Consider the following 26,667-nt stretch of genomic DNA (forward strand, 5'->3'; position numbering starts at 1 on the left):
AAACAGTAAATCCAACTTTTGATACCTGAAAAAACAGTGATCTGTGAAATAAAATTTCCTTTTATTTAGAGACAATTCTCTTTAGCATCTCTACCTCCAAAAACTACCTTACAGGTCTGTCTCCACATCCTTGCCACAAAGGAGGCTGGGAACCTGCTTCAGTTCCTGTTTTGTAGTATTTTCTCTCCTGCTACAGAGCAGTTTCAGCTTCTCTGCAGCAAACCTCAGTATTTAAATGGACAGCACCGACACCTAGTGGCTTGTTAAGAATTTGCCTTACTGATTTTCCAGCTCAGTCATTTATTTTTAGTAATGAGACAACGTGCACAGCTCCCGGCGTTTCAGTTACATGCTTCCAGCTAAATGGGCCAACAGCAAGAGCATCTGAAATTCTCTACAAACACTCCCATAGTGCACGCTCACTGTTGTCTCCCCCAGCTTGCAGCATTTCCCCAGTCACTTGCTTGAAGCGGAGGTGAGGTAGCAGGTCCAAGTTTGCTTTAGATCTTGCCCACACAACTATATTTCTTCAGCACAAATCTAGTTACAGCTATTTATTCTGGTTAAAGAGGGCTTGGGCTTCCACCCACCTTTTTGGTTTTGTTCTCTACCTGCATTAAACTAATTGCTAGAGGTTATTTCCACAGAGAAGTCCCAAGGCCACATTTCTAACAACTGGTACATAGTTCATTCACAACTTAAAATATATACCAAGGACTTGAAAAACAAAACAAAACAAAACAAAACAAACAAACAAACAACAGAGAAAAGAAAAATGCTGTTCTGAAAGTACAGAGGAAGAGATCTCGCAGACTGGACTTAAGGGAGAACATTAAACACTTCACTTCTGTTCACCTGCCCAGAACCTACTCACTCTTACCTTTTTCGGTGAGTGATACTGCAAAATTGTCAAGAAACATAGGTGAGTAGTTACTGAAACACGACAATGTAAGGTAAATTCAGAAGACATCTTTGTGTACCTTCCTGCACTACCAACACCAGTCATTTAATCACTGCTGGAGTCTTTGCAGGTGGTAACATTTGCCATGGCCTCGGCAGCAAATAACCTAAAGATTTTCTGTCAACAATGGTGAGGAACCATGACATTTGTGGTATATGTACCTATTATACAAGCCCAGAGCCCACCAAGAAAGTTCTATTCTGATCATTAAAAATAAACAATCTAGTTTCAGTTTTGTTAACTGAGACATTTTAATACCCAAGACTGAAATCAGTGGATTTTTGAGGTACTTTCCCCTATCAATTTATCTCACGCAAACACTTACGTGTTTTAATTTACTTGCTATGCCCCAGTTTCCACACACACTTCTTCCAATATTGCAGACCAGCAAATCTCTCTGGAATGTTCTGTAAGCAAATATTTCTCCTTGTCAGAGTAAAACAGAAACGTTTATCTAATATTGTGACATTCTGTTGCACTAATAGGAAAATAATGGAGAATTACTAATTCTAACATACCAGGAAAGCATGCTATAAGCACTAAAAAGTAAAGAGATGGAACAAGCATTAAGAATGGCCCAAGGAAAATAAACAACTTTGCGTTACTCACTGCATCAGGATGAGCTGCTACTCATGTTTCTGTTAAAAGGCAGAAAAGCAGCCACTTGCTTGCTTTTGACCAGGAAAAGGTTTGGGCACAGGGCTGCTGTTTCTTTATAATGGCATATCAACCTTGAATATCACACTGCTTACATGAAAGGACAATGATTCAGGAGTGACCACTTACAACAGGTTTAATGCTGAACTTCAAAAGACATCACATTTAGTTCCATCACAAATTCTTCTGATAACAGCCATCAATTTATGAGAAGTAAAAGGCTACCCAGAGCCAAAGAAAACTAATGGATGGGGTTTCTGAATCACTGGTTTATGGAACCACTGAAACAGCAGTTTCTGATAAGCCAGCAACAAGCACTACGAGGCAGTAACAATGAAACTGCTTATTCCATAGCTCTAGCAGTGAAATGATTTCAAAACCTCAGATCTTCCTGCCAGCTCTGCTTTTTATTACTCACTTTACACAAATGAGATTAATTCATGACAGGCTGAAGCTCCCAAAAAAGCATGGATGTTCTTCTGGACTTAAGACTGGTAATCAAAATTCTTAGGTCTGTTCCTTGAAGAAAGAAACTGATATTCCCTTTTAATGGTGTGAAGACCAATTTCTACATCCTATGAACAGAGTAAGTGACTTGCAGATTGAGACAGGTGCTCAAGACAAGCACAGACAGGTATGTGACATAATGAGTGTTTTTCAGGGGACAATTGTTTTCTCTTGCCTTAATTAAGTCATCACTTTCATCCCCTAACAGTAGAACTTCACTAAAATTTTAGTTTCTTTAGTAATAAAACAAGGAACCCAGGCTAAACTGCTAGAGATTTTTGTTGGTTTTCCCTCACCTACAATGTAGTGATCACTGCCTTCTGGGAAAAATTTTCCAAGTCAGAGCAATAGACCTGCAGTGACCTGCAGGCATCCCCAAAAAGCATCAGATACTGTCAAGAAGGCAAAAAAAATTGCTGATTACACAGCACTGGCTTCAAATGGGAGTGCAAATTTGTCACCAATTAGAGCTTTCTGTAGTCCATCCTTGAGAGAATCTATGACTAGATCCCTATTCAAGTGCAGCTTGAAGAGGAGGGCAATACAAAAGGGTAGTGTTCCTAGTTGTCTGGAGTATCAGTTGAAACCTTACTAGTGCACATATCAATTTTGGTTTGGAGTGGAGATGAAAACAAAACCCACTAGACAAAGGCAATTACAGAAGAAATGGGACAGCAGGGTAAACAGGCTAGAAAGCATTGCCAAAAAAAATGAAGAGTCCCTAGAGAAAATCCAAATATATGGACTTACCCATAAAGCTCGTGGGGAAAGCTTTATATTACATGTGTGGCATGATGTTTACAAAATATATGTGCAAGAGCACTTCTCCTTTCATGTTCTCTCAGTCTATGTGGTCATAGCACTCATCAAAAAGGAAACCAAAGGCAGTTCTAGCACTGGAAGTGATGAATAAGACTACACTGCTTAGTGTTCCTCACTACCATCCCTTTAAGGTTGTCTTCACCAAAACAGATACCACGTGACAGAGGAGAGAAACCACACACTGTCCCCAGTTCCTTCTGGGCAACAAGGCACTCTGTTAGCTTCACACTGGGAACCTCAGAACTGCAAGTAGCAAACATCTGCTAAAAAGAATCCAGTAGATTAGCTTTTAATTATTTTTCAAGCTCTTAGCCATCGCTCCATCTCCTCATTTTTCAAGACTAGTTCACTGTAATTCTGATAACAAGACCCCACTACTCTTTCCTTAGAGTTCCACAGAAGCCACCATGCTCCCCCCTTCTGGAGGTTATATTTCCACCACAGAAGTGTTCCAAGTTGTGAACAAAACCACTCCAGTGTACTGACAGCTGCAGTTTTGGAAGAGAACTACAGCCAGCTTTGCATCTCCTCTTCGTACTTTTGGGGATCAATAAAGGGCTTGTCAATGGACCGGATCATCAGTTCTCCACAGTACACACATTCGGCTGCCACAATATCATCAATGTCAGCTTTGATTTGTTCCCGGCTCTGCTGCCCCTTCCCCAGGCTAGCAGTATCTGCATCCTTGGGACGATGGTGGCCCTTGGAAGGCTGACTGGTAGCTGCCAGCTTCTTTTGAAGATCTTCAAGCTTTGCCTGCTTATAGGCAGGAAGGTTTGGAAAAACTGCTTGAAGGAGACAGTCATAATGAAACATGTGACCACAAAGGAAAAGATAAAACGGGCGGTTTAAAAGTGGAAAGTCACAAGCAGCACATTTTTCCTGAGGCTCAACAGAGCCATACTTATTTCTCATTTCCTGGATGTCCTCTCGAATTCTCTTGGCACTCTGAGTGGCTTCCTCCATCTCCCTTTTCAACTCCTCAATGTGCTTGTTGTAGTCCTCCAGAGAGTTACAGATTGCCTCCTTGAAATGGTCAATAGTGACGAAGTCTGGAAAGAATGGCAGGACATCTTCAATCTTCAGCAGGGCGCAGCTGGAGAGGCAAGCCATTGCCTTCTTGACATCCTTCTCTTCTTGAACAACATGGCGAGCAATCTTCAACCAGAGCTTCTTCCGGAGTTCCTCATCATCTTCAGGGAGATCTGCACAGGACTTGGCGAGATCAACATCCACCTAGAAGTTGGACAGACAAGGAAACTGAGTTAAGCTTTCCTCTTTGTTTATCTACCATTCAAATTCAAAGCCTGCTGTCTGTTATAGGAAGCATTTATAGAAAAACTCTTGCTATTTCATTGCCTGCGGCTTCACTTATTACTGGCCTGCTGATTGTTTACATGGCAAAAACCTTCTCTCCTCTCCATCGCTACTGCTCCAGCTAGAAGGTTTGCTTACTACCCAGCAGAGAACAAAGCACAGCACTACAATGAAGGCAAATCTATGTTACACTATCTTTGCTGGCTACATGCTTCAGTGAAGACACAGCAGTGCCAGTAGAGAGAACTCAAACATCTCCCTGAGGGTCAGACTAAGCTGACAAAAGCATTACTCTGATAATTACCACAACTAGGAATAGAAAGTAAATAGAATCCTGAACAATAGCTACAAAAGTCTTGCATAAATGCAGAATAATTTTATGTTGGAGACCAAGCTTAAGACAGACAGTATTCCCCCTTGTACTTTTCATACCCACACCCTCATTTAAAGTCAGCTGTCCACTTAAAACAACTGTGAAAGCACAGAAGAGTCTTTCCTCCTAGACTTAGCTGCACAGCTCCTATACAGATGAGTCCATCCATTTCCTCTCAGTTTTTGGTTATTCAAGATAACTTGACCTAGCCACATGCCCATATGTCACAGCATGCATGCACGGACACACATACCTGTAATGCAAGATCCACAGCTTCTTCATACAATTCCATCACTTTGTAAATATGAACACACGCATGGTGGTGCCCATGCTCTGCACACAGGCGCAGCGCGTACTTCAGGTCATAGTGGATCCTGTTTGGGTTGGTTCCTGCTTGCTCCAGGTACGATAGGAGCGAATCTGGCCGACACAAAGCATAGAGAGACAACAAGTAGTTGTGAATAGCCTGCTGGGTTTCCTCCAGCTGATAGACACAGAACTCCATGTATCTAATGGCTTCATTGATCTGCTGGGTGCTGGCACTCTGGCTGTAGTTAACAAGGGCTGGAATGAGGTTCCTGGCATCAAGCCTGGAGCCCATAGAAATCCAAGCATCAACTACCTTCTTGGGAATATGCTGGATGAGGACCGGGGAGAACTTGTAGAACAGCTTCTCATCTCTGTGCCTGGACAGCACGTTTAGAGCTTCATCATACTCATCATGCTGGCAGTGGTGAGCTACTACTCGCTCATAGTCCTGCATGATGACTGCGAAGTAGACCATGTGCTCCGTGTCCCCATGGCTCGCCAACAGTTCATAAATAGATGCCCTGTTATTAAACAGACAGTCTTTGTTTTTCGGGCTGCTCAGGAAGGTGCGAAACTTCTCCCGCGTATCCAAATAGAGATTTCGCTGTGAGGGATCTCCTTCCAATATACCTAGCCAGTTCAGGTACAGCTCTGTTAACCACGTGGTCAGAAGAGTGGTCTGTGTCTTCTCAGAAGGCTTCAAGCTACTTAGCTTCTTAATCAGAAACTCCATCAGGGCCTCTTCTTGCTTGGCTTCAATGAACTTAAGGGCAATTTCCTCAAAGTAGTTCTGGGTCAGCGCATAACACTTGGCACTGTCTAGATACCTCTTGTTTTGGAAGCAGTGCTCTGCCTCTTTTGCCAACACAATGTCTAGGCACTCCGGACGGTCTTTACAATACTCTTTAGCTAAATCAAATTTGTTCATATTCATATACATCTTCCACACATCTCTAGATTCCCGCTGGACGTGATAGCGGAACACTACTTTCTCCGTGTGGATCCATATCTGCTGGACGGTGGGATCCTTGATCATGCGTGTCAACGTGCCAAACTTCTCCAGGAACAGATCTTGAAAAACAACCTGCTCATTCAGAGTGCATACAGCCTTTACCCGGTCAGGCAGCAGCAGCAGAAAGTGAAATTGGGTAAGTACAATGGATATTGGCTTGTTCACAGTTATGTCAATATCAGAAGGATAAACCCAGACCCGTTCATCACTCAGAATTGAATCAGGACGGCTGTAATCCAAATTACCATACAAAACACCATTTCCCATCATCCAGGCAAAAGAGCGTGGGTTGGAACGCAGTTTTGGAGTGTAAAAGGCTATCTCGCTGAAACCAAAGCTGGCTGGAAACTCCCGGAAGCTGGGCAAATGGTCAGCATGCATAGCAAATATGGAGCTGAAGCCTTGCTGCTCTGTCCCTTCAGGCACTTTGCCAACAAACTGGAAGAGCCTCTTTCGAGTGGTGGCGATAATAAAAAATTTTCCTTCTATTCCTCGTTCAATCTCCAAACAGCACACTGGTGCAGGTCCTGATTCCTCCTCCAGAGTATAGACCTGTCGGAAGTACTGGTCAGGATTAGTGCTGAAGAGGCTTCCCTCACTGACAGATATTTCGGCTTCATAGATTTGCCCCTGGGCTGTTCCCACCAGGATAGGCCCAGTGTTGGTCTCTGTACCAAGAAATTTGTTCCAGCCCACGCTTTCAATCAAGTGGCCTTTCCAGCGGGAGAGTGTCCGTGCTTTCTGAACACTTCTGTTCAGGTAAAGGCATTCACTGGTGTTCAGAGCAATCAGGAGATGAGAGCCTGCAGGGGCACAGATGGATAGAATAAATTTACACTGTTGCCTAAGCAAGTCAAATTCCTGAGGCTTCTCAGCCTCACATTAGATAAGCACTAGTATCAACATACTTAATCAACGTACTTTTCCAGGCATTCATAAGAACGTGGGGGATTTCCATACTGGATCAGAACAGTAGTTCATGTTGCAAACTAAAATTGCAAATCCCAGAATCTTCAGCAAAAAGGTATTCTTCTATTTTAATAAACACTCTAAGAACAAACATTTCCCAGAGTTCTCTCCTGTCCCTGGCAGCTAATGAGCATCTCTTTCCAAAAATTTTGTTTGGTTTTAAATCAATCAAGGCTACAGCGAGCTGCAGATGTTTGACAGTTCTTTTTTAAAAAAATCTTATATATACACAGTACAAGGCAACTGCAAGGATTTCCTTTGGACTGTTTTAGCCTTGTTCAGAACAGCCTCATTGCATCAGTGCTCATTTCAGATGGTTCAAAAGCAACAACATACACACAAATCAGTAGGCAGAACCCCTGGGCAATGGAGTACAGCCCACAAGAACCATCTGCTTGCCTTATTCACAGAACAGAACAGAAAGAGGACTCCTTCCCCAGTACTTGCAATGCACATTCAAACGCCTCTGCTGCCAACCACTGTCTGTAAATATACATAGCCCATTGCCTCACCTGTGTGGTCCAAAAACATCTTGTAGACTCTGGCTTCATCTTTGCGTCCCAACTCTACCTGATTAGGTTCATCTGGCTTCCCAAGATCAATCCTGCAAAGAGAAACCATGAAAGCATACTGCCCACAAAAGTTCACAAAGGCATAGTTTCTAACTGTTTTCCATACATGCAGGTCCGTGCCTTCTTATCCCTTTTTTAATTTCAAGTTCTCTATTAACTTTAAAAAAAGGAAAAACATTCAGTAGCTTCAGGTGACTGGCAGCATTACCTGAGAAGGGTGTCTTTGCCAAGGCTCATACAGAGCTGGTTAGAGGAGACCACTAAGCTGTTAATTTTCTCTGGAGGAGCAAAATCAATTCTTTGCTTGTTAAATATCGGTGTTTCCTTCTCCAGCCGTGCATTCACATACCCTGGAGAAAGAACATGAACACTTAAAACAAGACAAAGAAAACACAACAAGAATTACATGCTACACAAGAATCTAATCTAGAAAGACAGAGGAACCACTGCCTGCTCTGGGTTTTACCAAAAAGGTACAGTGCTCTGTGAAGCATGAACACTGAGAGCAGCACTCCCGTAAGTGCAAAACAAAAGAGTAGTAATATGCTTAACTGTCTTGTTACAGAAATGCAAGCTTGTCACAAAGAATTCCAGGGCAAGATACAGAACTGTCACATAAGCTGCACATAAAGCTGAAAATGGGAGCAGAATGAAAGACATTTATTTGGGGGGGGGCAGTTTATTTGTTTGAGACAGAAGAAAACAGCCGGTATTATGTAAGACACAAATAGTGCTCTGGTTTGACACTCCCATACATGCTACTCAGGAGACCATTGCAGTGTTAGCCAAAATATATTTCTTACTTTTTCCGTATTGGAATTGAATAGGATACAATATTCGACATCCTTAGCTCATAAGGTGAACTTATTTCTAAAACCATGCTAATGTTAATTTGTTTTTTGATGGTGAGAGCATTATTTGTGTGTTTGTTGTTGCTGTTTGGTTGTTGTTTTTTCATGTGAAACTAAAACCAAGTCATAATAATCATCAGCAAAATCCTGGAACATCTGTACATCCACAAACAGATTGTATCACAAAGTCGCATCCATATCTGTCCCACGAGACAGGTTTTCCCATTGACTGAGTTTCCCATACGCACAAAGTATTACATAACATTCTGGCAAAGAAAACAGCAGAGGATCGCAGTCTGACCACACTACCTCCAGCTAGAAAGCCAAACAGATGGGATACGTGGTTAGGTTAACTCATCTGCTTCGCTCCATGAGCAAGTGACGGATTTTTAAGGCAAGCAGATCCATTCAGCAGTTAGCCTGGACAGGAAAACTAAAAGCAAAACAGAGCTACTGCAAGTTAAGGCCATTCACCACTGAAGTAGCTATCCAGTAAAATGTATACAATGAAAAAGAAGAAACTTGAATTTGTATCTTGGAAGAAACAGACTACTTCCATTCTGAAGAGCATTGGCCCGATAATATCTAGGCTGGGACAAACAGCATCCTTCCAACGCATATTCCATACCTATAACCTCCTCCACATTATCCTGAAAAACTTTAACTCCAGCCGTGTTGTTGCTGAAAACATCAGCAGAGTAGTGGAAAGCAGCCTGCTAACACTATGACTCCTTTTATTGCCCGTTCTGTCAATGGCTTCTCCTTGCTTCTGTCCCTACACTAGGCCAGCTGTGGGATCTTTAAAGGATTGCTGTTTTAGAGAGATGTGCACATGGGAACAGACAAAGCAACCACAATCTGAGTAGGCAGACTTTTGCTCAGAATGAGTATTTTTCCTACACACTGATCCACAGCTTAAATGTTACCCACTCATGCAAATGTGCATTCCTTTATTTACACTTAAGCAAAACAGATGATCTTCAGATTAAGGAGCTGCAACACCACAGCCTGAGCTTGCTGTTATAAATGGTGGTTCAAAACATGCAGACAAAGCTCCCACGGGGTAGAGATGCACATGATGTCACAGGTAACCAATATGTATTTCCTTCATATATGCTTATATAAAGGAAAGATGACTCTGACGGAGGAGAAAAAAAAACTAGTGTCCATAACATGACACAAATGTAGTTCTCCAGCTTACAGCTCCCTATACAAAGAAGATAGGTATTTTATAACTCATATTCCTTTCAAACAGCCCCCTTCCTCCATCCTGACCCCCAACTTTCTGTTCAGGTGAGACCCTACTGCAGTATTTCCCACCCTGATTTCTATCCAAAACTATGTTCTTCCTTAGAGCTTTGAATCTGATCAAGGATTTAAGTTCACCAACATCGATGGAGTCTACCAGGTCAAAATAGGGCTTTTCAGGCTAGAACTGGAGTACCTGAAGGTTACACTGCAGCTGTACTTGAGCTCTGCAACAGAGAAACTCTGAGAAACAATACCTGTTCCGAAATGTTGGGAACAACTCACTGAAACAGAGAAATAGTTTTTTAACATCTTCCAATATTTCCAACCTAACCTTAAGGACTGCTTTGAGAAAGTTAATTATTTACTTATACTTCTCCCAAAATCAATTTGCTTTAACTTCATTTTGCCCACAACTTCTGTGAGGTGAAGTTTTGTTCCAAATCAGCAATGAATTCTGATGTATGAATGACTGAAATCCCAGTTAGACTGTGTCTTTGCAATTAAGCAGTTTCCAAAACCTCCTTTGCCAACATCATTTGTCAAACAGGCAGATTTCCCAACTGTAAGACAGCCATGACCAAAGACAGTGTTGCAGAAGTCAAGAAGAATCCTTGGAAATGTATTTTCAGCTGGCAGCATGTCCCAACACTGTTTTGTTCAACACCTATTCAGGACACTTTTTACATAACATCACACAACAAAATACTTTAATGCACATTAAAACAAACAGGAGGTACATATCTACTTAAGTATGTAGACTTGGAGTAACTTTGTGTATTTATTCTTTATAATATCATAGCATTATGGAATCACAGAATTGTAGAATATTCCAAGTTGGAAGGGACTCATAAGGATCATCAAGTCCAACTCCTGGCACTGCACAGGTCTACCCAAAAGTTTAGACCATGTGACTAAGTGCACAGTCCAATCTCTTCTTGAATTTAGACAAGCTTGGTGCAGTGACTACTTCACTGGGGAGCCTGTTCCAGTGCGCAACCACCCTCTCGGTGAAGAACCTCCTCCTGACGTCGAGCCTAAGCTTCCCCTGCCTCTGTTTAACCCTGTCCCCGTGGGTCCTGTCACCGGTGTTTATGGAGAAAAGGTCTCCTGCCTCTCCACTCCCCCTCACGAGAAAGTTGTAGGCCGTGATGAGGTCCCCCCTCAGCCTCCTCTTCTCCAGGCTGAACAGGCCCAGTGACCTCAGCCACTCTTCATGTCTTCCCCTCCAGGCCTATCACCATCTTCATCGCCCTCCTCTGGACACTCTCCAACAGTTTCACGTCCTTTTTGCACTGCGGTGCCCAGAACTGCACACAGCACTCAAGGTGAGGCCGAAACCAGTGCAGAGTAGAGCGGACAATCGCTTCCCTCGACTGACTAGCAGTGCTGTGCTTGATGCACCCCAGGATACGGTTGGCCCTCCTGGCTGCCAGGACACACTGCTGGCTCATATTCAACTTGCTGTCAACCACGGCCCCCAGATCCCTCTCTGCAGGGCTGCTCTCCAGCATCTCGTCGTCCAGTCTGTATGAACGGCCAGGGTTGCCTCGTCCCAGGTGCAGGACCCAGCACTTGCTTTTGTTAAACTTCATGCGGTTGGTGATCGCTTAGCTCTCCAACCTGTCAGATCTCTCTGCAAGGCCCTTCCACCCTCATCCGATTCCACAACTCCTCCAAGTTTGGTGTCATCAGCAAATTTGCTCAAAACACCTTCTAGTCCTACATCCAAGTCATTTATAAAAATATTGAAGAGGACTGGCCCTAAAATGGAGCCTTGAGGGACCCCACTAGTGACCACCCGATAGAGTATGACAGTTCATCAGTACCACATATACAAGCCTCACAACCTGGTTTCCCCAAAGACTAGCGGTGGGCAACACTATATAAGGAAAAGACTTGAAATAACATGTCCATGCATTTCCAAAAGTATAACCCTCATATGCCAGCTCTGCATAGCAGTGGTTACTACCTTGATGATATCAGGTAGCACAGAATCCTCTCTCAAACAACATTCCCCTGCAGGGTTACCTTGGATTTATCAAGAAGCATGCTTGGCATTTGTTGGCTTTCTCATGCATGGAAGGAATGACTGACTGGTCACCATACCATTGCTTTACATTGACTGCACACCCCAAATCACCCCAAACAGTGAAACTTTTGGAAAGTTGCCCCGGGATAGGAACCCAACCCCATGCAGGTCCAACTGCCTGCACAGCCATTGTGGTTGTAACGGTTGGGTTCCTTGACGAAGACCAAAAACAAAGAAGGAGGAAGCTGGCTAGGCCACCTCTGACAGCTCCCCCAGCCCCGACCTAAGCCGTGCTGCAGCGCGGCGAGGCTGGAAGCACGCCACCTGACACAGACAGCCCCACCGCACGCCGCCTCGGGGCACAGGCCTTTCGGGGACACCCCTTGTCCCGAGGCACCCCGGAGCCTGACGTGCCGCGCTGCCCACCCCCGGGCACCGGGGGGGCACCGGGCCGGGGCCCGTCCGTTAGCGCAGCGCTGCCCCGGGCAGCAGAGAGCCGCTTACCGGAGTGCGGGATGCCCACGGCGGCGCGGCTCTGCTGCACGGCGGCGGAGCGGTGCAGGGAGTCCTCGTACTCGTCCAGGATGGACGCCATGGCCGCAACGGCCGCTTCCGCCAGCCCTCACGTGAGCCGCGTCACGTGCCCGCCCGGCGCCTCTCCGCGCCTGCGCCGTGGCCGCCGGCCCCGCCCCTCCCGGAGCGAAGGGTGGGAGGGATCCTCTTCCGCCGCAAGATGGCGGCGGGGGGAGCTGTGCCGTGGGGTGGTTTTGTCCCCGCTGTGCTCGCAGCCGCCTGGCGAGGCTGTGGCCTTGGTGTGCAGGCTCTGAGTGTCGTTGTGGTGCCCGCGGTTTCTCTTTGCCAGCCTGCTGGGTACTTGGTAAACCATCGCACTAACGCACCAGCATACTCAGCACAGCCACTGCTTAGTTGTGATTCTGCTGCACGCACATCGAGTGACTGCAAGCAGCAGCTGGCCGCTTATAAACACTTCCATACAAACTGACATGTCTTTTCTTTAGGACTGTTTGATACGCTCTTGGCTTTATAGCTAACCAATGATTGCCACAAAGCATGTGGCAATCCAGCATAAGGCTGACCTTGAATTGGGCTAGATTTACTCTGCAGGTTTGTCCCATCTTTCCAGGCAAAGCTTCTTAGACCCAACTTCTGTATCAATATTACTTCAGACGTGGATTTTTGTTGTGTTTGGGTTATGCCAACAGTTGTATTTACAGCTTTGTCCTCTAATTTAAACTAGCAGACTTGTATCTGGCATTAATGAAGTTAATCTTAACACAACACATTTGGGCTTCATCTGATTTATATTATTTTATAATGAGAACATGTACATGTATATACTTTATGTATACAAAATATATTATGTGTAAGCTTCACAACACAATACCTTCTGGCAGAAGCAGAGAAATGTTATCCCACAGAGTACAGGGCACTTTACAACACAGACAGACCCATTGCAAGATTAAAGTCAGTCATCCCCATCTTTGCTTGCACGTCAGCCGGCAGTGAGGGGCACCACCAGTAGCAGTGGCACATGTTTAGCTTTGCACAAGCTGACACAGTTACAGCTCCTTTTCCTCTGCCCTTCTTCTGCAAACCTCACCTCCATAAACATGACTCCAAACCACAGCCCTGTGCCCCAGGACTTCTCCCTGGTGCAGAGCCAGACACGCAGGTCCCACGCTGGCTGGGCTGCTGGAGGCTCCTGTAGCATGCCTCTGCGGGGTCACCTGTGTCTGCTGTGCTAAAAACACAAGGTGGCTCTTCCTGACTCAGCCTGTCTGCAAGCACTGGCAGAAGCCTAGAACCAGGTCGAGCCCCAGCTGTTTACCATCTTTGTGTGACAGCTCTGAGACATAACAACAAAACCACATTCCTTTGCTCTCCAATCATCCTTATCATCATAAACAGCAAGTGTTCTCATTTAGCTTCTCAAAAGGTACACACAAATTGCATTAGGTTTAGGAAAATCAGGTAGGAAGGGATTTACTGGACTATCAGATGCATTCTCCCACTCTGGCAGATACCACATCATATACTCCCTTCTCCATTCCTATCAAGCTCTGTCTGAAAGCATGGGTATTTTTCCCCAACTGCTCCAGCCCGTACCTGTCCCAGATGCTGATTGCTCTCATGATTTTGAGCTCTGATTTCCACTCTAATGTAAGCCATGGCTAGTCTGAATCAATTTGTTCTTGTTCAAACACTGTCCTGTAGTGTAAATAGTCCTCCCAATCAGGCATTAACTTCCTTCGCAAAAATCAACTTAGAACCTTCATTCTGATTGAAAACCCAAGATTTACCAGACCAAGATCTTTCTTTTCTTCTCTTAAAAAAAGAAGAAAATAAAAGGAGACAGTTTCCTGAAACATACTAACATACTAGTATTTTCTGCAGCAGTTGCAGCTTCAGTTCATCTTCATGTAACATGAATTTAAGCCCTCCTTTCAGTTGAGGTCTCCCCTGTTGCCTTAAACAATGATGCTTATACTTTTGTATTTTTAGCCGTACAAGACTGGAAGATTGTTTAGTAAGTGGAAAATAAGCCATCTCAAAATGTAACTGGAAATTAGGCTAAAATGAAATTTGTGCACAAATTTCTCAGTGTTCATGTCCATGGAGTATTTCCATTCAAAGCCCACATCAGGACATATTTTTATAATCTTTTTCTTCTTGGTCAGGTCCAGAAATTGAAGAGATTTTTTTTTTCTTTCCCATTTAGGTAAATACCAATGCCAGTTAGGACTGATACCTCACAAGAAAGCTTTGTCTGAGTTTAGTGTGGTTAAATTGGAAGCCAGATACTCACCTTATTTGGAAAGGAAACATCAGCCTAAAGCTAGCCCAGTCCCACAAGTCTGCTCTGTCCATCTGCGCTATCATCTGCTGAGATTATTTAATTTACAAACATCTGCGTTAATTATATCCCAGTACTGCATTCACAGGTTTGATGTTCCGAAAAGAAGAGGGGAACAAGGGTTGTGGTCAAAGGATCTATCAGCTCTTTGATTCACCAAGAGTGTGTGGATAATCAAGATGATTACATTTTGTGTGTAGTAGTAGCATTAAGTCTACAAGAGGGAGAGATTTCTGTGATTCTCTCATGGGAGAGATTTCTGTGACAGGTTTTGGTGATGTTTCAACTGGAAGCCTAAATTCTAGTCTTATTTTTTTTTTATTTTTATTTTTATTTTTATTATTTTTTAATGGCTGTGCTCACCCTCACAGTAGTTTCAGCTTAAACAATTAATGTTTTCTCACAGCTAAGGACACAACTATCAACATCTAGATGCTGTATAATGTCTGATCTACTCAACTTCTGTCAGGAACAGATTGTAGACAATGGTGTGGATGAACACATACGATATTGGAGGTCTGGATTCCCAGGAGATCGAGCTTGCCTAAGTCTGGGCTTCCACAATACCATCTCTGCCACTCCTGGTTGCCCTGCCCAGCCCGTTCGGTGTGCCAATATTAGCTCGTGTGGTTGAAGAGTGAGCCAGTGCAGTGCCACGCACCAGATGAATGTGATCCATGATCTAAGCACAAGTGCTGGTGCAGAAGGGCGGGCGGGAAAATGTGGCTTTCAGAAAAGGTAAGAGCACAACAAAGGCAGCTCATATTTAAATTACATGAACTGCCCTGGAGATAACCTGGTAACAAAATTATAATGTGAATTAAACCCTGGACTTCCTCACAGATTTTCACTGCAGTTGTTGTACTGGTCATCCCTCTACCTCCCTGTCTGTAGAGTATTATTTCATTGTGATCAATACAAAAGTATCCATCATTCATAAAAGCCATAGGCAAACATATGTACTTCCCCAAAAGCAACAACCTCCATAAGATACCAAAAAGGGTGAAATATATATCCAGGCTAACTCAGACACCTCTGGACCTGCTTTGAGGAAAATGCTTCAGATGCCTGTGTCCCCCACCCAGAGACCCTCTCCCATTTGTGTCACTTCCCCAGTGATGCAAATGGTGTCTCTGAGTGACCAAATGTCTTATATGTACATACTTACTATAGGAAAAAGAAGGTCTCACAGTTGTCTAGCCATGGGTATCACGGTTGCCTGTAAGAACCTCAGCTGGAACCTATGAGAATCTATAAAGCAATTATAATTTACATTGGAAAAAATCAAAACTTGAAAGGAGTTTGCCAGAGCCTACCTCCTAAACATTAACCACTCTCCCATGCTTTCCAAGCCAATTGTCAGAAGCAAATGTCCTGCAGACCAGTAAACACTGCATGGAACCATATCACAGACTTACTACAACTTACTACAGCTCTTCTGAAAACTCTGACAATTTTCCCAACAGCAAGCTATCAAAATCTGTTGATGCTACACATGAGCACTCCAGAGCATGCTGTCCTTCAGTTAACACACTGAATGCCCTAATGAAAACTGTATGGGTGTAACTTTTAAGTGCCAAAAGAGCATACAGACATAAGAAGGGGGGACAGAAATATGCTTTTGCATTGAGAAAACCTTTTTCCCATGGCCAGCACCTTCTGGCTAATCCCTCAGTTCTAAAGCTATTAACTCTTCCGGAAAGTAAAAACCAGGGATGTGGCAGAGGCAGTGGTCTTACAGCATTTTATGGTTTTCCTAACTATGCATTTTCAGCCCAGCCCCTCACTGTTCGGTGTTAAGTGCCTGCCCTTCCCTGTTTCTCATGGGCAATGCAATCTTATCACCTTCTTCTTGTTAATTCCCTCACCCTTTCCAGTTAAGTGTTAACTCCTCTTTTCACTTGAAGTGTCTAAAAGATTGACATAATTAAATTAGCCTCGGAGCATTGTCTCCCAAGTTACCCTTAGTCTGAGGTTTGCTGTTCCTTTTCAGATTTAAAGAAAGGGTTTTGAGTGCCTTAAATCTTGCCTGCTTTTTCACATTTATCAATTAATTTAATAAAAGATGCACTTTCTCCAGCAGGTGGCAACATACTTCTAAGTGATTTATAGAACATCAAAGAGGTAAAACTCATTCTATGCAAGTCACATAAAAGATAATTTGTCTTTGAGAAAGGGGCTGAATACAATATAGGTGCTTAGTCTTTCCTTGGAACAATTAAGAAAATATTTTTTTAAACTAGTGGCATTTTCATTTCTTATTAATTTATTATTCTACAATCGTAAAATCTATTATAATCTGTTATAATACTGCTGTTTTTATTTGCCTCCACATTTAACTAGTGTGGCAGTGAAGAGATGAACCTGGCCCCACTTTTAATTCCAAACAGGAAGAAAGATGTTCAGAGTGCAGGACAGAAGGAGCTGTTTTCTCCCATTGTTTCTCCACTTTTTTTTTTTTTTTTTTTTTTTTTTTTTTTTTTTCCCAAATGGCATTTCAAAATCACATACCTCTGATGCGCAACAGTAACACCCATTAGCTGCTGTAAAATCGTAAAGAATTTTTATTGCTGTGGACTCAGAAACTAAGGAGTTCCTATCAGTCAAGAAATCTATATGGGAAAGCAAATGCCACCATCTTTCTTCCTTTGATTTCAGATGTGGTAATTTTTCTGTGAGTAACAGAAGCCTGGTATTCCACTGGCTTGTGCTTTGTGGCTATTTATGCCTCTGCAAGGTTGTAAGGAAACGATATGGAAAAAGCATTTGACATCACTTCCTGCAGGCTGCAGTGACTAGACAAGGTACACCACAAGGGAAACCAGACGCAGGCTCTCATCTTTACCTTTTTGTCTGTCACTTCTTTTAAGTGGTAATTACGCTTGATTTTTCCCAGGGAGGATATACACTCAGGTGCATGACAAAATGCCCTGTGACTCAGCATTAGCTGTCTCCCTGCCTGTGATTATGAAAGTGCCTTGCCAGGCAGCGGCTACGTTTGACTTCTTGAGCGTATCCCATGGCATCCTGTGATCCTGTTTGCTCTGGCACCTGTGCTCCACCACAGCCCCTCTCTTAACTGAGATCTCCACCCACCCTGCATGTTGGCATTGCCTCCTCTTTTCATCACCCCCTGCTTCTTACTCTTTTCTACTTCCTCGCACGCAGCAGGGTGAAAGGATTCAGAAATGTACCCAAGCGCATCGTTTACAAAGGGAGTGTGTTGACATACGCAGCCCACTCGTACAAAGGGAGGTGAAGCTGCAGGCCTGGTTTGCTCAGTACCCACAGGCTGTGCCAAGAGTGGCCAATACGTATTTCTCTCTCCCCTGGGAAGAAGGAAGCCCTGCTACTTTTAAAACCGAGGACGGCCATCTCACACAACCTGCAGTGCTTTTTCTGAGGCAATCTGAACAGGGTGTGCAAAAGGTCTGTGATAGCGGCTCCCAGCCTGTGACATCCAGGCAAATTGGTCTGTGGCCACACCTAATTATGAAGTTACAAATGAGATCAACAAAGGTGGAAGAATATGATGTCATCCGAGGTAACTGCTGCGCAGTGAAAGTCAAGATCAGTAGCTACAAAAAAACTGAACATCGTAATGCTGCACTTCAGAGGGGAAATGTGGAATTGTTTGAGCTGACCCATAGGCTTGCCCCCACTACAAGAGACCAGCCTTAGTTTCCTATTCCCTTCCTCATCCACATCGACTCAGTGTTATTAACTTAGTCCCTAACTGGGCATTTCTTGCCACAGCTCTTGTGGGAAAGGTGGCTATAATTAATAGAAATGTGCAGAGAAGCAAGTGTCTTTTGCTAAATAATTGTTTTGTTGTTGTTTTTAATAATAGGACTTTTTGCAGTTGTATAAAGATTGTTGGTGACAATCACACACTGCCTAAATATATAAATTGAATTAAATCACTGTGCACTCTAATGGAGAAGCTTTCCTGTTTGACTGAAGCAGAAGCTACAGATGGTACTGCATCTCAGCTGAACAAAGGTTGAACACTACCGGTACCTTGGTCTGCCTGAAAAGAATTTGTTCTTGTGCACTTTGTTCCCAGTGGACAGGTATTCACATCCTGAGGAATACTGCCATAATTAGTACTAGATATAATTCCTAGGAGAGAGGCCAAATGCAGTCTTGGAGACTGAGTATTTCACACTCGGCCAAGAGCTGAGCTGTCAGAGCGTACCTGCTATGAGTGTGCAGCCAGTCTCCATGACTGGCACTTCAACAGCTTTAGGAACAAGACAGACTTTCACTGCAAAGCCAAAATTGTTCAAAAGCCTTGCAAAACCAAAATGTGTGACTCCTACCATCTGACTCCTTGCTGCATTGTGAAACCAAACCTGCCTCTTCTGTTAGACGTCAGGAGCAAGGCAGGACCTGAGAAAGGAACCCGTGGGAGCTGCTGTGTTTATTTGCTTAATCACTTAGTTTAAATATAGATTAAAAATCACTTAAGCTCATCCAGAAGTTAAGTGCATGTCAACCGACAGCTGTCAGAAACTGCAAAGCAAAAAGAACAGAGTCACAGAAGCCAGAGCTTTTTAGGAAGGGAATGAGAGAAAAAAAGGATTCAGTCGCAGGAGTGGGGCAATAAGTACGTCTTCCCAGTGGACATCCTTTCCTAACAGAAAAGCAAATAGGAATCTAAAGCTGCCAGTTTTTTCTCATCCCTCCCCTCTGCTGCTGCCAGTGCTTGCTAACAGTGAATAACTTGGTGAATAATCCCTCACTTACATTCATTTCTTCTGACTGAATGGAAATGCCACAGTTCACAGAATGTCACCCTGTGCTCGAAACGCGCTGAGAAGCTGCTGCGGGACGTCCCGTGCCGCGCTGCCTGCCCTGGCTGCGGTGCTGTGCGTCCCGTGCCGGTCCCACACGCGGTGCAGCCACACTTTGGGTGTTACGGGGGGTAAATCGCCTGCCCAGTGCCCTTCTGCAGAAGCTTGCATGTCCCCTGACTGTACTGACGTTGGTGGCTTGGCACTGGAAAAGGCTCTAATGCAAGCCCGTCACTTGAATTAGCAGCCACTTGCTGCAGCACGACTACGTGGCACACGTTTTAGCAGCAGCCTAGCTTGCGATACCGCCCCTGCTAATGTAGCTATAAAAAAATGAAGGCTGTGCTGGTAATAAAATGCAGAAGAGGGAGATGAAAGAAAAGTGCTAGAGAAAGCTGCAGAGAAAAAGCCTCCTTCCCCCGGGAGCCCTGTGGGCTGACCCCAAGGAGCGCACACGCGTGGAATTAGTCAAAACTCGTGAACCCGAGGAGCTGCGGCGCGTGTGACCCTCAGTCAGCCATGGGAAACCGCATTTTAGACCGTGCCTGGCTTAAAGCTTCTTAGGCTTATACTAACACGGGTGAAGCACACAGGTTGCTGCTCACTGGGGGCACGAACTGCGGCTGGAGGCAGCCGCGGGGAGGGCCGGGGCGGGCCTAGGGGAGCGGGGCCGGGCCGGGGCGGGCTTAGGGAACGGGGCCGGGCCGCGGAGCGGTGCCGGCGGCAGGTGCGGAGCTGAGGAGCGGGGCGAGAGGCGACAGACAGGAGGCCAGAGAGAGGCAGGCGGCCCCGCACGGCAGCGCGCAGCCTCCCCCGGCCGGGCATGGCAGCGGCCCCGCCGCGCCGCTGAGCCCCCGGTGCGCCCGGTGCCCCCGGTGCCCCCGGTGCCATGCCCCCTCAGGAGCTGCTGGACTACCCGCCCGCCCTGCGGAGACACAGCCGGCCCCGAGGCAGCGGCCCGGAGCTGGGCATCAAGTGCGTGCTGGTCGGCGATGGAGCCGTGGGCAAGACCAGCCTGGTGGTCAGCTACACCACCAACGGCTACCCCGACGAGTACCAGCCCACCGCCCTTGACACCTTCTCAGGTGAGGCGCCCACCCGCGCGTCCCCTCTCATGGGGGGACATGGAGCTGGGTGAAACCAGCCCTTGGATGTGGTTCCGCTGGGTCAGACCCAGGCCCACGCCGCGCGAAGTTCAGCAGCGGGAGCCCCGCTGTGAGGATGAGGTGTGCGTGGCGGTGGCTGGTGGCTGGGCACCTTCCTGGTCTGGGGGTTTCTGCGGGTAGGTGCAAGGGGGCTTCGTGGCTGGTTGGCTTTTTAGCTCAGAAACATCACAGCGCGGAGCTGTAGGGTTTCTGCTGTCAACCGGTGTTCAGCAGAAACTTGCTCTTCGCCATACATCCACTGAAGTGAGGCTGGAACAGAGGTTGCCAAAAAATTGAGCAGCTTTATAAGGCTGCCTAAAATGCCTTCCTTCCCTGTCAGCTGAGGGGCTCTCGTTAGTTTCCACTTTTGCAAATGACATCTTTGTTCTTGTTCTCCACTCCTCTTCTTCCGGGCTTCAACTTCTAGTATAAAACCCAGGACAATTAAAAGCCCTTTGAAAGATCGCTGATCTTCACCTGATCCGAAGAAACGTGCATACACGATAGCATAGATAGGTAGATTAGAGATGAGCTCAAGTCAGACAAGGAACTAGACTAGTAATGTGTCATAGTCTCATGGGCTCTCAGAGGGAACGCTTTGTTTGTCCTCCCAGTTGCTCACTCTTGCACCGGGAATTATTGATTTTCCCTTGACCCTCTATAAGCTCTCCCACTGTCGCTTAAAGTGATCAAACTGGGATCGTGCTGGTGTTCAGGTGCCAGCAGCCCTTTGGGAAGAGATGTAAAGAGCCTTTGAGCTCTTCCGTGGGAAGGTTTCTGCTCTTTCTGCTCTGTTCATGCCCATGGAAGGGCTAAGAGAGGTTTGAAGTTACTACAGCCATCAGCCTCCTTGTTTTCTGAAGGGCAAATTTATAGTAAAATGAAAGGTGGAGGCAGTATGAGTTCAGAGATTTCCCTTCTAGCAGCAGGTGATTCAAGGATAGCTGCACACAGGGTTAGCCCCACTCTGAATGTCTCAGTACTGAGCCTGACTTCCAGAGGTGCATAGCATTTGCAACTGATAGAAATCAAAAACGTCATTAAAAATGGGTCTTCCAAAGTTCACTTTCTTCTTATTGGGAGGAGCAAAAAATGGGAGAAGAGAGGAATTTCCTTTCCCACTCCTGCTCTTAATGTGGATAAACTTGAAAAAAGCCCTTCCCTGGATTCACAAAGCACAGTTCAGGACCCATGTCGGAAATTTCAGCCCAACTCCCTCCTGTCTTGGGGAACACTTGCAACTAAAGCTGCCAGCAGAGGTGAGCTTCCCTGTTTACATTCCAACCCAAATTCTGGTCAATGGGGTGTAAGGTCAAAGGGCCATAAAGCCGGTACAAGTTAAAGAAGGCAACGAGATAGGAGAAAGCATTGCGTTACCAGGGGAACAGTGCTGGGACCCAGCTGCATCCATCTGGGCGCTGCCAGCAGGCTGGGTGTCACTGCCAGGCCCAGCAGCCTTGAGTGAAACGTATACCTGGTGACCTTTCCCCACCAGGCTATCCTGTTCTGCCAGCCCCTACGCTATTGTACCGAAATCCAGCCTCATCCTCAGGGCGTGTACCTGGTGCGGGCGGTAGTTGGAGGCTTGTCGCGGAGTTGCTGGCGTAGCTTAGGCTAGCAGCAGGTACGAAAAAGCCTTGTGCAAGCACTGGATCAGTAGGTAATATATGTGGTTCCTTTCTTCTTAAGACTGTAAAACGTTTCAGAGATGCTAATTTGTTCTCTCAGCGCACTTGTGAGGCAGAAGAAACCAGATACTAGAAAGGCAAATGCCCAGTGCCTCGAAGATCAAGCCAGGATCTAGCAGGTTCTTTGATCAGGAACAGGTTTCTCTTCCTCCTCTGGGGCAAAGATATGGTAACAACCCAACCGTTTCCCAGTCCCAGGGAAGCAATGACTTTCGGCTACTTGCTGAGGAGTGGCACAGTGGTGTATGCACCCACCCCTTCATTTTTCCTTTGGTTGCTCTCTCCCACCAAATTTCAGTTCTCGCTTTCTCTGTGTCTCCCTTCTTCTCCTCAGGCTTCCAGAGAGGAGAGCTCTCCTCCAAGAGTTTGTTTTAAACTCTCTAGGTTAATTGGTTCTGTCACTTTTGTCACCTGGCTAATTACTTAAGGAATAAAAGAAGATTGATCTAATTCTCTCTTTTTTCTTTTTTCTTTTTTAAATAACAAGAAGAAAAGGACAATAAACCTCATTCTGGGCACAGAGAAGCAGTTTAGCTTTATAGTGTCAAGTGCCAGCCATTGTCACCTTAGCACAGGATGTCTGCCTCTATTCAGCAGAGCACAGCCCCATCCACATTGTCAAGACTTTAAAGTGATTTCCAGTTCCCCTGATATCTTTCTCTCTTTTGCCTCAGTTCCTAGCCAGTCTCTGTGGTGTCTGTGCACTTAAACATCTAACAGTTTCATTCCAGATTTCCATCAGAGGTCTTGCCAGCCCTCAGTCTGAGTCAGCTGATACCACATGAAGGCTTACTGTGATTAGGGAGTGAAATGGAAGCAGACCTTACATCTGTAACTCAGCAGTTTTTCGGTGTACAGATAGTCTCTGAAGGGGATTTCACTAATCACCGTTTCCTTAATAGCTTCTTTATTTCAAAGGTGGTTTTAGGCATTTGCTTTTCCTTAGCTGGGGCACTGCAAGAAATATTTTTGTTTTTTTAATGGATGAGAAAAACCTCCAATAACTCATTTAATGAAGACTGTTTTGAGCATCCACCCTGGGCCAAAAAGCTAGGAGCAAGTTGCTGAAGTTCCGTTTATGTTTATCCTTACTTGTTTTCTTGGTGTGTGGAAGAACAACAAATTGTTCTCAGGGCACTGTTCAGCTAAGGGCTTTTCTTCTCTCTAAAGAAACAGTAATAAGGAATGATTCTTTGAAAATACTGGAAAACAGCCCAAAACACCTGAGGGTTTCAGATAAAATCGGAAAGTCTGTGGTCTGGTCTCATAACATTTTCAATGCAAACTTCAGCTGTTTTAGTGACATTTGTGAGGGAGGACAGACTGAAGTGACTTCAGGGGTCTCTAGCAGGATACCAAACAGAGTGCTCTGGGGAAAAATGTGTGTGTTTGCGCTGGGCAGCTTCCTTGGACTCATCCGTATTCTCTTTCTGCTACAGTGCAGGTCCTGGTGGATGGAGCTCCAGTCCGGATCCAGCTGTGGGACACCGCTGGCCAGGTGAGTTCTCTCAAAGGAGCTGTCAGCTCTGGTCCTGTGGGACGGGGGCGGTTTGCAGGCTTTTGAGGAAGGCAGTGTTTCAGTGGGAAGGAAGGAGATGCACCAGTCCAGCATCAGCCATTCACTGGTATGGCAGGCACAGACCGGTGAATGATAGGCTCCCTCAGCTGAAGCATGCCATGGCCACAAAGTCAGCATGATGCCTACGGGGTGTTGCTGTCCTAGCTGGTGTGTGAAAAAGTCTCTGCAGTATCACACTCTTAGAGTTCAGCCCAGTGAAGACTTGTTTGTTTCCCCTTTATTCTCTGCAGGAGGACTTTGACTGTTTGCGCTCGCTTTGTTACCCAGACACCGACGTCTTCCTTGTCTGCTTCAGTGTGGTAAATCCAAGCTCATTCCAAAACATTACTGAGAAATGGATCCCTGAGATACGAACTCACAACCCCCGGGCCCCAGTGCTGCTAGTGGGGACACAGGCAGACTTGCGGGATGATGTCAATGTCCTCATCAGCCTGGATCGCTACCACGTGAAGCCTGTGCCCCGGCCTCAGGCAGAAGGTCTAGCAGATAAAATCCGCGCTGAAGCTTACCTGGAGTGCTCAGCACTGACCCAGAAGAACCTCAAAGAAGTGTTTGACATGGCCATTGTCAGCGGTGTTGAACACAAAGCACGGCAAGAAAAGAAGATGACAGCCAAAGGCATCAAAACTCTCTCCAAGTGCCGCTGGAAGAAGTTCTTCTGCTTTGTCTGAAGCGGCTTTGGGGGGGGGGGAAAGAAACATGATGCCAGTATTGCTCCGCACCTTCTTGGAGTGACTGCTCCTGTGGTCCCAGTGAGGAGGATATGATAAGCTGCTGGGCTTGGAAACCTGGCTCTTGCTGGGTTGTTCTATGAGATGCCTGGGAAACATGAACTGCATTTCATATGTGCCAGGATGTGGAATTGCCCAGGCAACTCTAAGTACCTGCTGGACACGTCTGTAGTGTCCCAGACTAATGGGAGCCTTAATAAACCAAGACTCAGTACTGCAGAACAGGCAGGTACCTTGCATTGTTCAAAATGGCCATTTTTCTGTCTGAAACTAACACGCTTTCAGAGTCCTGACAGAGCGAGTAGGGCAGGGGCAGTTATGAGCAACTGCAGTGTGGTCAAACACAGGCTGCTGAGTTTGTAAACTTGGGTTTCCTCCCTGATTCTGCTTGTCAAAATAGGTAGAAGTCACTTGGCTGTGAAAAAGCAGCATTTTTTCTTAAAGGCCCTGTACTGTGAGTGCCCTTGAGGTTTTTCCTAAATAAAGGCCTTTAGCTGGCTGACAAAAAAATGCACTGCATTGCTTCTTTAAGCAAAATGATCTCTGAAGAGGACTCTGGGCTCCAGTGAGTGCCAGTGCTGTAGCACCATCTGAAGAGGCAGTCATGAGCTTGGGACCTGTTTAAAAAATCTCTCTGTGTGTGGTGATCTGAGAGAAAGAACAGGTGAGGAGCAGTGATGGGTGGGTCTGTCTGCCTAGCGCAGACCGAACTGTGTCAGTGAAGGGTTTGTAACGCTGCCAAGAGGTGAAATGTAGATGGGGACGTAATGCGTGTAACGAAAGAGAGAGAAAAGGTAGAAAAGGAAGGGAATTAAAGGGAAAAAAGAGAGATGGAAGGAAGGAAGATGGGGAAGGAAAGAAGAATGAACATTGTTGAATGACAGCTGTGATTCTAGTTAGTTGAGAGATTTGGGGGCTCTTCTAGGAACTGGGAAAATCTGCTAGTGATCTCAGTTTCACAGTAATAGTGTCCATACATTAACTTTTGAATCAAAAGGAAGGGTTTGTAGGGAGATAGTTCCTCTTGGTCAGTAAAATTCTCTGTTGGAGCTCTAGACCAGAGAGCAGAATTTACCATTGTGAAGTTGCAGAACAAGGAATGGAGGGCTCAGGGCTTTTTTGTCTTGTGCTTTCCTTTCTTAAAAATCACTGCTTGATCTGCTGAAACCAAAAGCAAGGGAAACCCATGAAGTTCCTGATAGAGAAAGACATTTGCCGTGTTTGCTCCATTGCCTGCTCCCCTGTTTCTTGGGGGATTCATTTCCCACTGAGTCTTATTCACACTTCATTGCAGAACTTGCATTGATTTTGAAAACTTCTCCCACAGAGACATTTCGTTCTGGCTTATGTAGCAGAGAGTATGACAGGTTTGGCAAGCAATGCTTTTAATACTCAGGGGGTTCTCTGCATCTGGCTATGGCCATCACTTTGGGGACGCTCTGGAATAATGTGATGTATGGGGATTGTTTGCCCTGCACCAAAGTCCTGCATACTTGGGACTGTTCAAGAACAAGTATAAGTAATGCAGTGTGGCTCTGGATCCAAACAAAAGCCTGCGAACATCTCTCACAACTGTCTCTTTTTGTGACACAGCTCACGTAGTCCCCTGGATGTGACACAAGCCTGCTGTCTCCCTGGGTGGGCAAGTCTTCTTGCAGAGGGCTAAGGCCCACAACTGCGGAGCTGCTTGTAGGGTAAGGCTCAGAGACCTGAACAGACCAGTGTGTCAAAATGAGCTGCGAGCTGGCAGGACTCCCCCACCTAAATGCCCTCCGGGTCCAGTGAGGGGTCCTAAGATGGAGAGTGCGAAGGCAGTAGCTAGAGCACCACAAATTCAGTTTGTCTGGGTCAGTCTGTTGGGTCTTTACGCATTTCTTGAACCTGTGAGACCATGGGCTCTGGTATGACCTGCTAAGGACTGTGCCAACCTTTTACAGAGCAAACCCACAGGTGCAAAGAAGAGCAGCTTCCCCTCATGCTGGGTGGAGCAAGTGTTGTCCTGCAGTAACTTGGTATAAAACAGGGATTCTTTCATTCTGGAAAAGAAACTGTACTGAGAGCTGCTTTCTTCCTTTGTGATTGTGTCAAATATTTGTTCAAATAAATTTTTTTAACGTCTGCAATTTGTGTTTGTCATTTTGTCAGTGCAAAGTAAGCTGGGCCTACAGATGAAGGAGGAGATACTCCATTTTACTGACAATGGGGTAAGAGGGGTATTGTCCC

The 26,667-nt window shown here is 45.5% G+C and overlaps 2 protein-coding genes across 2 annotated transcripts; one reads left to right on the forward strand and one right to left on the reverse strand.

Annotated features, from left to right (window-relative positions):
- Positions 1-20,341, reverse strand: VPS18 (VPS18 core subunit of CORVET and HOPS complexes). The gene is made up of 6 exons (XM_035327556.1): positions 20,334-20,341; positions 12,135-12,239; positions 7,708-7,849; positions 7,440-7,531; positions 4,891-6,761; positions 1-4,183 (listed from the first exon to the last, which is right to left on the reverse strand). The coding sequence occupies exons 2-6, from the start codon at positions 12,223-12,225 to the stop codon at positions 3,455-3,457; spliced, it is 2,925 nt and encodes a 974-aa protein (XP_035183447.1). The 5' UTR covers positions 12,226-12,239; positions 20,334-20,341; the 3' UTR covers positions 1-3,454.
- On the forward strand, positions 19,987-26,562 carry RHOV (ras homolog family member V). Its single transcript, XM_035327557.1, has 3 exons — positions 19,987-20,386; positions 23,574-23,632; positions 23,944-26,562. The coding sequence occupies exons 1-3, from the start codon at positions 20,191-20,193 to the stop codon at positions 24,382-24,384; spliced, it is 696 nt and encodes a 231-aa protein (XP_035183448.1). The 5' UTR covers positions 19,987-20,190; the 3' UTR covers positions 24,385-26,562.
- The last annotated feature ends 105 nt before the right edge of the window (positions 26,563-26,667 follow it).

Source organism: Oxyura jamaicensis, chromosome 5, assembly GCF_011077185.1.
Source record: "Oxyura jamaicensis isolate SHBP4307 breed ruddy duck chromosome 5, BPBGC_Ojam_1.0, whole genome shotgun sequence".
Taxonomy (NCBI): Eukaryota; Metazoa; Chordata; class Aves; order Anseriformes; family Anatidae; genus Oxyura; species Oxyura jamaicensis.

What these genes read in the sequence shown, in the direction of transcription:
- VPS18 (XM_035327556.1), bottom strand. Translation starts at nt 12,225, where the DNA reads ATGGCGTCCATCCTGGACGAGTACGAGGACTCCCTGCACCGCTCCGCC. An exon ending in GATGTTTTTGGACCACACAG is followed by an intron (nt 6,762 to 7,439) that starts GTGAGGCAATGG and finishes GTGCCCCTGCAG; the next exon opens with GCTCTCATCTCCTGATTGCT. An exon ending in CTGTGGATCTTGCATTACAG is followed by an intron (nt 4,184 to 4,890) that starts GTATGTGTGTCC and finishes TCCAACTTCTAG; the next exon opens with GTGGATGTTGATCTCGCCAA.
- RHOV (XM_035327557.1), top strand. Translation starts at nt 20,191, where the DNA reads ATGCCCCCTCAGGAGCTGCTGGACTACCCGCCCGCCCTGCGGAGACAC. An exon ending in CGCCCTTGACACCTTCTCAG is followed by an intron (nt 20,387 to 23,573) that starts GTGAGGCGCCCA and finishes TTTCTGCTACAG; the next exon opens with TGCAGGTCCTGGTGGATGGA. An exon ending in TGTGGGACACCGCTGGCCAG is followed by an intron (nt 23,633 to 23,943) that starts GTGAGTTCTCTC and finishes TATTCTCTGCAG; the next exon opens with GAGGACTTTGACTGTTTGCG.